The sequence below is a fragment of the Oreochromis niloticus genome, linkage group LG15 (genome assembly GCF_001858045.2).
Source record: "Oreochromis niloticus isolate F11D_XX linkage group LG15, O_niloticus_UMD_NMBU, whole genome shotgun sequence".
In the NCBI taxonomy this organism is placed as follows: domain Eukaryota; kingdom Metazoa; phylum Chordata; class Actinopteri; order Cichliformes; family Cichlidae; genus Oreochromis; species Oreochromis niloticus.
The window spans coordinates 12687242-12700566 of NC_031980.2; the positions used below are offsets into that span (position 1 = coordinate 12687242).

Consider the following 13325-nt stretch of genomic DNA (forward strand, 5'->3'; position numbering starts at 1 on the left):
TATACTACCCAACTGACGCTCTAACATACCATCTCAACACCACAATTTTCCATCCACAACAGTAAAACACTACCGGGTGTCTTTGGTGTGTGTGCTCCCTGAATACCAAGGTTCTGGGTTACGGCTGCCAGGTTTAGCCCATAAAGCCCTTAGAACATGAACGGATGGAAAAATCCACCCAAAAAAACATCTCAGTTAACCTGCTTGTTTGGAATGGTCCTGTCATCATTAGTTTAAATAAAACATTATTTGTTTATTTAGCACAGCAGGAGTTTCTCCTTAAAACACTGCGTGAATTATATAACTGCTAACGGGAGGCAACTTGAGTAGAGAAACACCGCCACCTGGTGTCACAACTCCAAACAAAGAGCACAGACCATAACAAGACAATGAAATTCAGTTGTAACGCTTGCAGAGTTAATTAGCTTTATTACAGACGACACTCAATATCGCATACTGTGAATGTCACAGCTAAAATCAGTGACACTGGAAGAACTCCTCAGCAGACTGATACGCAGACATGAAGAAGACAATGCTTTTACAAATAGAACATCAATATCCATATTCACTTCTTGTTAGATAAAGAGGTGTGGCTGTTGTAAACCACTTGGAATAAGACTTGATTTGTTCCGCATCCATGACCGCCTCATCTTCCAATTTTGGAAATGTCTGCACTGATGGTAAAAAGGAAAAAAAGTTGTTTGTTTCACTTGCTCATATCCTGCTGGACTTCTTTGATGATCTGCTCCTCCAGTTTAGATGTGTCGTACTCTTTTAGCATGTCATACTCCAGCCACGGCTGTGCCCACTTCTGGGCATGCTCCATCTGTTCTGGGGTCAGGGAGAGGTCAAAGCGGATGCCCTGGATGTTGAACTTAGGCCGTTCCCAGCGTTTAGACCATGGCTTTGGACGCATCCTTACCTTGATCTGGAGGACGGACAAAAACAAGTAATTGTTTTTGGTTCAACATGCTGCAGTTTTATTCTTGCATCTTAGGTCTGTTAAATAGATAGACTGAACTGGACTGGGCTCAACACATTATAATTTAGTTCTTTTAGATCAAATCCCACACATTTGGCCTATTTATTTCAGCATTGCTACAAATAAGACCTGTAGTAATATCAGTAATGATAAATGAAGGTTCATCAAAAATATTTAAACAACATTAAGTGTAATAGACGAGTTTGCTTTGGAGAAGCCCAACTGGATCCAGCTGTTTCAGTTCACTTTTTAGTTCACTTACCTTGTTGACAGGCACCTCTCCAGTAGGTGAGAAAGGCACTGGCTTCATTTCGGGGTCCACAGTGCTGTACTCGGGCAGAGCGTCTCTCAGGTACATCAGATTATCGTCTAGTCTTTTCTCCAGCTTCAGCACCTCAATCTTCTGAATACGAGGGCTGTACAGCTCATAGCAGATCTCCACACCTAGGTCAAAATCACAGGCGTACATTATTAAAACATGGGTTATCCCTGATCACCTGGCTAACGACGCCTACTGGCCAAACACTTCAATCTGACAGCCTTTCTGCATCTGCTACCTTTACGTTTTATTCCTAAACTTTTAAAGTTAACTCCAAGCTTTGACAGTGCATTTTATAATGCAAACAACTGTTCATTTTTCTTGCATGCTTCTCCTATATGGCCAACAAAAAGTGTAAAATGAGAGTGGCTTTGAATGCAACATTTTAGTTTAGGATTGTAGAAAAACTTCGAATAAGAGACAAACAAAAGGTGGGAAAAAACCCATCAGAAACTCCAATGACAAGTGCTACAAGTTAGCAAATGAGCTGAACAGCTAATCAAATGTTATCTTCTATTCAGCTTTTACCTTTCAGAAATTCTGAAAATAAGACTACCTCCATAAACTGAATAATATGCATTTTCTCAACAATCTTTTGGTGAACCTGTGCAAATGGCTGCGACCACTGCACTGTGGTTTCCAGGAACCCTCAGTTTTTTTTGGTCGGAGGTATTTAGTATTAAGTTGATCTTCCAGTGGCTACCACGCAGGTCTTTTCAAAGCCATTCTTCTGCTACTTTGATCCCTCATGGCACTCACATTATTGTTATTTGAGGTCTTCTTCTTTTCCTCCTGCCTGCCCAGTATATTAACTATCCCTCCTCTGTACATGTCCAAACCATCTCAGCCTTGCCTTTCAAACTTTGTCTCTAAACCTAATAAGTTCCTATATATTTACTTCTAATCTTGTCCATCCTGGGCACTCCCAATAAAAACCTTAACATCTTCAGCTCATCCTCTTAACTTTTTATTAGTATCTCAAACCACACATCACAGCAGGTCTCAATATCCATCTTGTAAACCTTCCTTTTTAGTCTTGCTGCTAAAAAGTGAGACAAAAAAGGAACTCATATCCACGCTGCCTGCACTCTCTTCTTCATCACTCTTGTGCACCGTCTGTTGCTTTAGCTGTTTGACCCTAGGTATTTAAACTCATCTAGCCTCACTATCTCTCTGCCTCACCTTTCCACCAGTCTCCCTCTCATTCACATGTATTCTGTCTTGATTCTACAGATTTTCATTCCTCTTCTTTCCAGAGAACACGTCTCTCTCTTCCACCTGCTCCTTACTCTCACTACAAATCATAATGTCATCTGCGAACAACACAGTTCACAGAGATTCCTGCCTAATCTCATCTCTCAACAATCAGTGATATAATCCCACAACACCGCTTGCTTCCTGTCCTTGTGCATGTCGTGGACCATGCTCACATACTTCTGCTGCTCCTAATTTCCTCATGCAGTACCACAGATACTCTGCATTCAGAAGACATTTCTTACAAAACAAACAAACCTCACCTTGGTTATTAATGATGTTCCTCAGGACAAACGTGGCCCCCAGCCCTTTTCCTCCTCTCTGGATGCAGATGCCAACGAAGCGGTTGGTTTTCCCACTGGCATTTGGATCAGCCATAATCACAGCTAGAATACTCCCTGAAACCAACAAAACAGTTATAAATCTCTACATTCAGGTCAAAATATGCAAATGTCTCATCATGCAGTGGTACTACACCTGACAGTTTAGGTTCTTACCAACATAAAATTCAGGAATGTTGAGCACTTTTCTTCTGCGAATCATGTCTTTCCTCTCAATAGAAAACTTTAAAGGATCTGTTCTCTGTCTAGGAGGGATAAACTCTGGGCTCAAGAACCTAAGAAAAGAGGAGCAGGGGGGAACAAGTCACACACAAAAAATCCTACTTACTCACGGATACACACACAAATTTTCAGTGTCACTGAAATTTTGAGGTGTATGCTCTGCAAATGAGCGTCATACTTTCGGAGAGATGCCACAGTCTGTGTCTTGTCTACGATGACAGGTTTCGATGGAGGGACGAATTTCGGCGATTCGCTGTCATTCCCAGCAGCACGAAGACACGGAGATGTAGACAGAAACCCTGAAATCGAGAAGAAACTAAGACCGTCTTGTTTCTCATCAGTTAGTTGTAAACCTAAGGGTTAAGCATGTTATTTGGAGAGGTTGTTTCTAGCGTTAGCTCCGTTAGCTCAGAGTGGACAAGTACGGCGCGTCCCACGACCTGTCAGGAAAATACACAGTTATATGATAATACAGAAGATTTAAAAAAGTAATTCCATTTACTTACGCTCATTTTGGAGCTGCAAGTTTCGTAGTAACCTCAGTGAGATTATAAATCTGTCCAGCCTTTTAGTGCAGGCTGCCATGATTGACCTTCTGTTGTCGCGTGTGAGACTGTACGGAAGCCGTGTGGGTCAAACGTACTTGAAACGCGAATTCTCCAAGCTGCAATGCGGCAAGTTGCCCACAAGATGGTAAAACTGTTCCTTCATTTGATATCGGTTGGTCCTGACAGGCCATAATAATAATAATATTATTATAATATAATATAATATAATATAATATAATATAATATAATAATAATTATTATTATAACATGTTCTGAGAAGGTGATGACATTATTAAGGCGCTAAGTGCTTCACCGGCTGATCGCTTTCTACCTATTTCAGTTATTGCTTAAGTGAAACTTTAGCAATAGCAAAATGTGTCCAAAATAGCATGGCATAGGGCACACCGTACTGATAACAATCCCACGTCAATTATTTTATATATAAGAGCAGTGGTATTAGAAAAAAAGTAATTAAGTCAGAAGTATGTAGCATTTGTATGGTCTTTCTCGTTATGTTGGAGCTTCTTGTAACAGGTATAACCTATAGGGTGTCACTATAGTCTGTTATTACTCTGTTTTAAATCGTATTTTATCAGATTGGTCTTTGTAGCTGTCAGATTACGAAAGTAGACTGTCTCTGCGATATAAAGTGGAAAATAGATATAATATACATAAGTAACATAGACACAGTTGTCAATTAGGACTCAAACATTGCACCTTTAAGAAAAAAAAAAAAGACTTTCTAAGCTAACTCTGTCTGTTTGAGACCATGCAGGGGAGCGTCGATCCCGCAGGTGGTGGCCATCCTCCACAGCACGCAGTTGGAAATGTAGTCAGAGAGCTGTGTACGGCTGCAGCCTTAAGTAATCCCAGTCTCAGTCTCACAGCGGTGTGGTGGGAGGCTGAGGAGAAGGCTAGAGACATGGACGCGCACATCTCCTGAATTCATCGCACAGTCTGAACCTCGATGTTTCCGCTGCTGCTGATGCTGCTGGACTTTCTAATGATTCGGAGACAATTTAAAAACGCGAGGCTTCAAGGATGTTCTTCTCAGATGGGACTCTCTCAGCCGTCAGTTTTACGCTCCTCTTGGGAATAACGTGTCTGACCGTCCTCTGCGATCTCACCGTGGGCTCTCCAGACCTTTCAGGTTGTGATTTTGTTATTTGTTTTGCAACACACGAAATACAATCTTGTTTTCTAGACTTTAGAAAGCGGCGCGTTCTTTTCTTAGAACTTGCTTTTATACTGCGTGACTGCACTTGCGCTCATTTGAAACTTGAGCGTGTTGTGTGCAGAGTTTATTTTTGCCCCCTTGGGAAATGAAACACATCACGAATAACTGCTGAGCACGACTGCCACTATAACTGATTTCAATGCTGTTTCGCATCAACTTCTCCTCTCGGGACGACCCATGCCTGTGGCGTGCTGCAGCATGCACACTCAAATGTTTGCGCAAACCCACTATAGGGCACGACTTAAACATGCGGAAAACACCCTTATCGTGCTTATCTTTAAGGCCTATTCTGACACAGTTTGACCCACATAAGGCACTTCAAACAGGTTCCCTTTTACTAAACCGATCCGACTGTATGGATTAGTCTGGAGGCTGGTTTATCAGCACAGCATAAACCTGCTACACACACACCCCATTGAGGATGCAGCTGAGATAAATGGAATAATGGTTAATGTGTTACTGGATGGGAACTGTGGTATAGGCCAGATGCTCCCCTTTTTTATAGATTTACAACCCAGAGAATAAAGCAAAAGCCGACTCCAGAGGAAATTTTATGGCTTTTCTGTACTTCATATAAGCTGCAATCAGCTTCAAAGGTAAAAGTGAACATCAGTGCTTAGACCTCAGGACAGAGTAAGAATTTATACATAAGCCAGTGTGATGGAGGCTGTAAGCCTTTGTGTCTGCTCCTAAAAGGTAGTATATTACTGAATTAAATTATTCTGTGTTGCATTAGTCTGTTGAGCTCTGCTGGGCCCAAGGCAAGCCTGCAGGTTTTGTTTATAGTGCCATAAAAAAGAAAGGGAGCTTTGTGATGGTGTTAATTGGCCTCTAATGGGTCTAATGATTGGAATCAGCAGACTAACGCTACGGGGAAAGGTGCTAAAGAGCAGATGCATGTAAAGCGTCCCCCGTGTATGATTCTGTGTGCATGTGTCCATGTTGCTGCCTAATTAGTTGTGAAAGACCCTGGTCTAGCGAAGGCTGTTAACAAGCTTTCATTTCTGTAATTAACATGTACACACATAGATGTGCGGGTGGATGTTAATTTTGTCACAAGTAATAAGACTGAACGGATTACATGGTGGTTAATCAGCCAGCAAGTAAAAACCAAACAAGCAGCTGATTCCATCTCGAGTTCTGCTGCAGGCTTACACGCGATTATGCAAACATAAACGAAAAGCAAGTCTGGCAGGAGTTCATTTGCTGAACTCTCAAGTTTGGTGCAAATTCACTTCCTGTGATTCTGAAACCTGCAATTCCTCTGCCCCCATTGAGACCACTGACCTCTGATTAGTTTTTAGTATCTGCCCAGAGAGTCATCGTTGCTGACTCCCCAGATGCACAGAAATGCTGACCAGTCTTTCCTGTGGATACGATGAGAAAGAGGCTTTTTTTCAGAATACCTCAGTGACAAAGAAAACCTTCAAGCCTCACATTCTTGACTGGCTGGATTGTTCCTGGAGACCGTGCAGACCTTTTTGATTGACAGGTGCTGCCACCCTGCAGGGTGACAGAAGTTTTGATCTACCATCTGTCAGTCAGACCTTTATCAGTCAGATGGTTGAACCAATGATGGTGAGCAATCTGCTCACATCAGTGGACCTCAGTCTCTGCTTTTAGTTAATCTTTTCAAGTGACCATTTGTGGCAGTAGAAGTTTATTTCATTTGCATTTGAATTTGTTGTTAACAACTAAATGTAGTCATAGTTTCATATTTCATCAATGGCATTGAGAGCACTGGTGAAATGGAGGAACAAAAACTATGTTGGTGGGTTATTTAATTCTTCTTCTGCCCTGTAATCATTTTCTATTACAGTACAGCAATCTGAGCAGCTAATTAGAGGCACAGAGTGCGCCATGCAACACTTAAGAGCCTATAGGCTAACAATGGTGTCAGCCTAGCTACTTTATCTAAATTGAAAGTTCACAGAATTCAGTGTAAAACCTCCTTGTCTCCCCATCTTTGTTCACGCTATGGACTGAGCACTCAGCTTGTAATGTAACATCTAACTGCCGAGCCTCTCTTTCCAAAAACGCTTTCTTTGTGCAAATACTACCCACAGTCGTTTTAGTGCCCATTTTCTGGAACCTGAGGACCACATGATTACTGGCTGTTATTTCTGTGTTTCTGTCTCGGTGCCATTACGAGTTGACGTAGGACAGATTATCATTTCTGTCAACACGTAGTTGTGATGCTAAAGGAAAGTGATGAATGCCAGGCTGTTTAGAAAAAGGTCAAAACAATAACAGGAATAAAGCTTTTGCTGCAGCTGTGCCTTTTGGCCTGACGGTTGCTCGCTTTATCTGTAAGCATCTCCAGCAAAACACTCGCATACAATAGCGTATGCTTCTTTTAACTGCAGAATGTTCTAGAGCCGCTACCATTGTTAATGAGATTTTACTGATGATGTTGCCAAAGAGTTACAGTCAAGCCACTTTCTTTCTCTTTCTATGTCTTAACCCCCCACCCAGGCAAAACCCTTATTTAACCTTACTCAAAGGGAAGTGAGGCTGTGAGGGGCCAAAGGGTCAACTGAGGTCATCCCATAGTAACCATCAGTGTGTGGTTAGAGGGACCTGCCATCCATCTTATGCTTTGTTCCCCTGTCGAACCTCACCTCACATGTTTTTCAAAGATGAGCAAGGTAGCGAGAAAGTCACCGCAGCACTGTTTTTTGGGTCATTTTAAAGGGTCATTTCTGGCTTGTGTGATCCATTCGACTTGCATTTAGGCTCTTGATCGTGACTCTAACTGTGATGTCGACTTTTAAGTTTGTAAAATAACAAATTCCTTATTTAACAAGGAGAAAAGAGCAGCCTCTCTTATTAATACATAATTAAAATCGTACATTGTAGGCCTGCGATCAGTGTGTTGATGTCGTGTGTAAAGCCTTTGGCGCTCAATGCATTTTAGGTGAGAGATTAGCTGAAGACTTTTCTATAGCCAAGTGCTTTAAGCTTCATGTAACTGCAGCCTGCACATACACAGACACACAAATCCAGTGCTGTTAAACTGTTAGTAAGTCTTGGTATAGCTAGCCCTAACCCCAGCTCTGCATACACACTGAAAGCCAATCAAGGTCCCTTAATTCTTAATCTGCTTTGATTTTTTAATGGTCCTGTATATGGGTGGCATGCTGAACCCCATGCTCGCCTCTCCAAGCCCCTTCCCCCTCTCCATAGGCTCATCATACCTCCACCACCACCGCTTCTCCTCCCCGCCTCTTTGCTGCCTCTACTCCTCCCTAGGGCTTGCCTGATCACTGTTTCTGTCTGCTTGTGTGCCAGGTGAGCTCTGTCTAAACAAATCCTGCCTCCCACTTGTTTTGTCTACTGCGGTGGAGGCAGGCGGCTAGGCGGACAGCAAGGACCTGGCATAAGGCCGCTTTTCTCTCGAGCTGAATAGCGAGAGGTTACGCGTCTCTTCAGAAGAATGGTTTCTGTGAACGATTTTCCCAAAGGAGCGGCTCGAGTACAGGGAGCTCACACACAGAAAGGTTTACACTAAAGTCCTCTCTTGATTTCATCTTTTAAATCCACTCATACGCCAAGTGGTTGAATAGGGATATGACTGGGTTTATAGCACGTTATCACATCTGAATGATGCTTTGAGCCTGCTTATAGGATCCAAATCCTTTTTCAATCGTTTAAAATCACAAGCAAACATTCAAAACTAAAGCTGGTTGTTTTAGTTTAGGTCCTGACGCAGCTCTGACACAGAAAATATTTTCATTTATGAGAAGCATAAAATATTGGCTGCAAATCGACATATCCCACAGTCACAGTTTTAGGAAATAGGAAACTAAAGTGGGTGCAGAAAGCTTGGGGATATACTGTAGATAACTTCTGCCCCTGTATGCATTTATGGCAGAGTGCGTGGGGTGTGTGTGTAATTTAAGATGGAAGTCTGGCCTGGCGCAACATGGATATGATGAAAGACATGACCTACCATGTAAGTTCCTCCCCCGGGATACAATCAGTACATAAACAAACACACGCATAAGGCAGAGCTTGACATCACACAGGGGAACAACAAAGTGGAGCTGGAGATGAGAGATGGCTGTTTACAACAGGAAGCAAATCTTCTCCTCCGCTAATTTAAGACTGGCATGAGGAAATTAAATTTTACCACATCGCAGTGCAACAACCGGAGAAAACTCTGTTCTGTTTTGCTGTGGCTGTGATTAAAAGTGGCTTGTTGAGATGTAAATAAGATTTTAAGCTTTTCTTTTTGCATAAATCAAGTTCTTTATCAGCTTTTTTTAAAACCCACAATCCCCTGAAGGTGTTTTCAAATGAAAAGAAAAGACAAAGCAATGAATTAAGATAAAATGCTGAGATGATTAATGTTTCCATGTGTGCTCACAGGAGGAATAGCCTTAAAGGTGAGCTTTGCGTTAGTCAAGTAGTGGCATATGGGCTCATTAACATGATCGAGTCAAAATGAGTTATTGTGTCATTGCCAAAAGATGCATTGGAAGCGATCGTATCCTGAGTGAGGTAATGTGTAATAAATGTTTTGGCACCTTTTGAGGTAATATTATGCTAAATTAAGTAGAGGATGGAGTGTTAGTAATGTCGTGGTACCACCCAAAGAACAGACACACAGTAAGCTGCCATCATCAAGGTAGCTATTTTACAATCATTTTTTTCTGGTGTATCATATGCACACCTAAGACACCTTCCATCTGACCTTTGGTTTGGATGAAGTTGTATTTTTGAAGTGTGTTTAAAGTTGTTTAAAGTCTTGTAGATTGTAGAATGCTTATTCTAGTTTGAGTTTTATGAAATGTGGAGTTTCAATCGCGTCTTAATGTGTGCTCTTCCGCGCCTTACCTGCTTGCCTTGATTCAAATAGGCTCAGGTGCATTTGTCTGTTTTAGCTTGTTTTATCTGGGCTAGAGTCATAGGTGTTATATGAACTCTTGCTAGGGTCATCTGGTATAGGACAACTTGAGATGGGGGCTTTCTTAAAACAGATGTGACCCTACCTTTGTAGTGAGTGGTCACACGGTATTTCCTTAATAATATTAAAATACTTTTTCATCCCTTTTTCACCCTGTTCCTATATTAGTTTATCTTTATTGCTAATATGAAAAGTATAGCCTCAGTCTCTTTATAGACTTGCATTCCTGTCTATTAATCTTGCAACAACTCGTCATATCTGAATAATCATTCTGATTGTTTTGTTTGCAACAAGCGTTCTCACCAGGTCTGACTAGAATTAATGATTGCATTTATTTCTGGGCAACCTTTTTTTCTTTTACACAGCAGTAGCACACAGTGACATTTTAACTCACCAATCTGTGTAAAATTTTCAGTTGTAGTAAAACATTTGTTTATGATGAATTTTTGCTATTCCAAATTCAGACCAGACATGTGTCTGAGCCTACATGATGTCATATTTGATGGTGAACGAGGACCTTAAATGCAGACTTGCAGGCAGACAGGGATCAAATGAAAACAACATTTTATTGAAGGGGAAATTGTAATCTTACAAAGTGCAGTAAAATAACAAACTCCATGTGAAAACACAAGAAGGCTAGGGAGACATTGGGAGCTCAGAAACAACAGGACTACAGGAACCACAGAAAACAGTAAGCGCGGTAAAAAGTATCGGGAACAGTACAGGTACCAGTATGACCCGATAAAGAACTGAGACAAGCTGAAGGAATAAATACCTCGACATCTTGGGAACTGCACATACGTAAGCTAAATCTGGATAATGAGACATTCGAAGTGAACTAAGAACAAGGAAAAGGGCACACAAAAATAATACAGGAAGAAACTAAACAGGAAGACTTAGGCAGAGTATACTGAAAGAAAGAATACTATAAATACAATGGTAACTGGAACAAATGGCACATGGCTGAAAACACAATAAATGAATTAAGAATGAAACTGAAGACAATTAATAATCAGCAGAACTTAGGAGACCGAAAACACAAAACACTGGCCCATGACATGTGAGCAGGAAGGAGTGAAGCTTATTCTGCAGCACAGCAGAGCACACACACAAAAACAGAGAACATATTGAGAGATTTCAGAATTCAGAACTATAGTTTTCCTTTGCTAGAGTTGACACTGACAGTAAGTCCTTTACATGGATGCTCAATATTTTGTACAAACTGTGGCTTTCTCCATCACTGTCGATGTTACTGAATGACAATATGATGAATTGCTGAGCGGTGGAGCAGTAATATATAAGGTAGGGCCCCTTAGAGTACAACTACTGTGGCCTAATCACCAGCATGTCCAGACACACATGAGCTCTCCAGAGGATCTGTATCTCCTGCTTATATATTCAGGAGCTCCTCCAACTACAGGATATAACAGTTAAGCAACAATTAATTACAAGATTAACTTCATCAGTGCTTATTCTACCCTTGAGAGTGGGATTATTATGTACCTACTCTCTAACTGCTTAAATCAACTTATCTTTCAAACATCAGATCACACCCTCACCTGAAAGTACATATTCTGCAGTTGCCATATGCTCCCAGGAACTTCATGATAAGAGGAGTCCAGAAGGGCTCGGGCTGGTTTTGCAGTTCCTGGGTCCAAACGAGACAGAAGGCAAGTGCGAGGTGGTGTTGAGAGACAAACAAACAAATTAATCTAATGGGAATCTTGAAACTAGAACTTTTAGCAAAACACTTTAGAATTTCATATTTGACTTGACATTACCCACATAACACAGCTGTGTTAAAAGCGCTGTGCATTATGTTTAGAGGTCACGGGCCTCCTAGTGACAGGAATTATTGTCCTTTTCCTTTTTTCTGTTATACATATAATGTGACACGAATGCTCACATTAATTAATCATTTTAATACAAAAGGACTCAGAACGCTCTAAATGTTCAGTTTCTTTCTGTGTGATGTTGGTGAGAGCAGATATCCTTAGTATGGTCATCTTACACTACTGTCACACTAGGAAAAACTGGTTGTAAATCCCTGCATGAACAAAATAATTGTGCAATGAACTTGCATTCTTGTTGCCTTTTAAAATGGTTTGTAGTCATTTGCTGTCTTCAATGGAAATTTGCTGTTTTTAAGATGGCAACAAAATGGCACTGACATAGAGTTTGTCAGCCATCAGTCTGCTTGTGTTTGTGACTCAATGGGTCAACTTCGCAATTAAATGCAATCTGTTTGTGATAATATGGTGATTAACTGCAGTGATAAGTGATAGTTATTCTGTGCCTGAAAAGGGCTTAATAACACAAATAATGGTCATACCTTTTCCTTTTTGGGCTCTTTGAGTTTTGCAGGTGGATTCGAGTAGTGGTGATGAACATCACACGTTTTTTTCTGGGGTCTGAATCAAAGGAGCCAAAGCTGTGTGAAAGCAAACTCAGCAAAATACTGTGACGGACTGTTATCTGTGTGTTGACTGAGGGCTTACATTGGCTGCTGACAAAAAAAAGAAGAAGAAGAAAAACACTATAATTTTACCATGTTGGTGTTGCTTTTTCAAACAACGCCTGTCTCAATCCTGATTTTAGGCTGAACTTCATAATTAAATCCGGGCTGAATTTTAAATTACTAATGTAGGCCGAGAAGGAGGTCTGACTAGCAGCTGAGAATCGAGGTTTATTATCAGGAGAGAACTTCTCGTCCAGTCAGCTGTGAATACTGCGCGATAATCGTTATTTTGTATAGATTTCTCTCAGTACGTAAAAACACCCAAATGGCCCAATCAGACGCTGAGCTGGATGGTGTTATAGTAATAACTGTTATTGGGGAGAGAAGAGAGGGTCTAATTCCATTTAGCTGAAAAGATGTATATATACACATTTCAGGTGTGTGTTTCTACTTGCCCTTTCTTGCATTAGGGAGAGTTAGAAGATCCAAAGAAAACACACAGAAACTTGTGAAGAAGATTCTTGAGTGGCACCCTGGTGTTGCTGTATGCAGCTGCACTTACAAATCTATCTTTAAATCTCTGTCTCTATTTAAGCTCTAAGTAAACAATAAATTAGCAATAATAATTCATATTTCCAATACAGCCAGAGGCTGTTTTACAGAAAAAGTCTTTTGAGTTGTGTCTTCTGCTGCTAGTACAGAGGGTTGGACTGTTTAGGTTGAGCTGTAAATAAACAGCAGCATGTGGGGAGGAAAAGGCTGAAGGGTGTTGCACTGGCTATTGAATTATGCTCTAAACAAGCGGTAAGACACGCTCACATGCACATGCAAAAAATACAAAACAAAAAAAGAACTGTCACTCTATTTTATTTCTGTGACTTGAAGAATGTTAGCCATGCATTGATGCCTCCTCTGTCTTTAAGTCTGTTTCCTGGGTGCTGATTTGTGCTTGGCTCAAGAGTTGATATCTCGTTCCATCCATCCACCCATGAGCAGGTTGCTATAGTGGAGAAAAGGAAACAATTTGAGCAGCATTTCTTCCTTTTATAGTTTGA

The 13325-nt window shown here is 41.0% G+C and overlaps 2 protein-coding genes across 2 annotated transcripts in view; one reads left to right on the forward strand and one right to left on the reverse strand.

Moving 5' to 3' along the window:
- Nucleotides 1–403: 403 nt before the first annotated feature.
- Nucleotides 404–3780, reverse strand: mrpl19 (mitochondrial ribosomal protein L19). The gene is made up of 6 exons (XM_003458252.5): nucleotides 3625–3780; nucleotides 3297–3417; nucleotides 3053–3171; nucleotides 2819–2953; nucleotides 1245–1426; nucleotides 404–928 (listed from the first exon to the last, which is right to left on the reverse strand). Exons 1-6 carry the CDS (start codon nucleotides 3701–3703, stop codon nucleotides 707–709), a joined length of 858 nt encoding a protein of 285 aa, XP_003458300.1. The 5' UTR covers nucleotides 3704–3780; the 3' UTR covers nucleotides 404–706.
- A 143-nt stretch (nucleotides 3781–3923) lies between these two features.
- eva1aa (eva-1 homolog A, regulator of programmed cell death a) overlaps nucleotides 3924–13325 on the forward strand; it is a 77077-nt gene continuing 67675 nt past the window's right edge. The window contains exon 1 of the mRNA XM_003458235.5: nucleotides 3924–4816. Coding sequence (XP_003458283.2) covers nucleotides 4708–4816 — 109 coding nt within the window. The 5' untranslated portion in view covers nucleotides 3924–4707. The remainder of the gene's footprint in view (nucleotides 4817–13325) is intronic.

Excerpts from the sequence above, each read along its gene's own strand:
- mrpl19 (XM_003458252.5), bottom strand. The coding sequence starts at position 3,703 with ATGGCAGCCTGCACTAAAAGGCTGGACAGATTTATAATCTCACTGAGG. Across the intron at positions 3,172-3,296 it reads ACTGTGGCATCTCTCCGAAA|GTTCTTGAGCCCAGAGTTTA; the intron begins GTATGACGCTCA and ends CTCTTTTCTTAG. Across the intron at positions 2,954-3,052 it reads CATTCCTGAATTTTATGTTG|GGAGTATTCTAGCTGTGATT; the intron begins GTAAGAACCTAA and ends TGTTGGTTTCAG.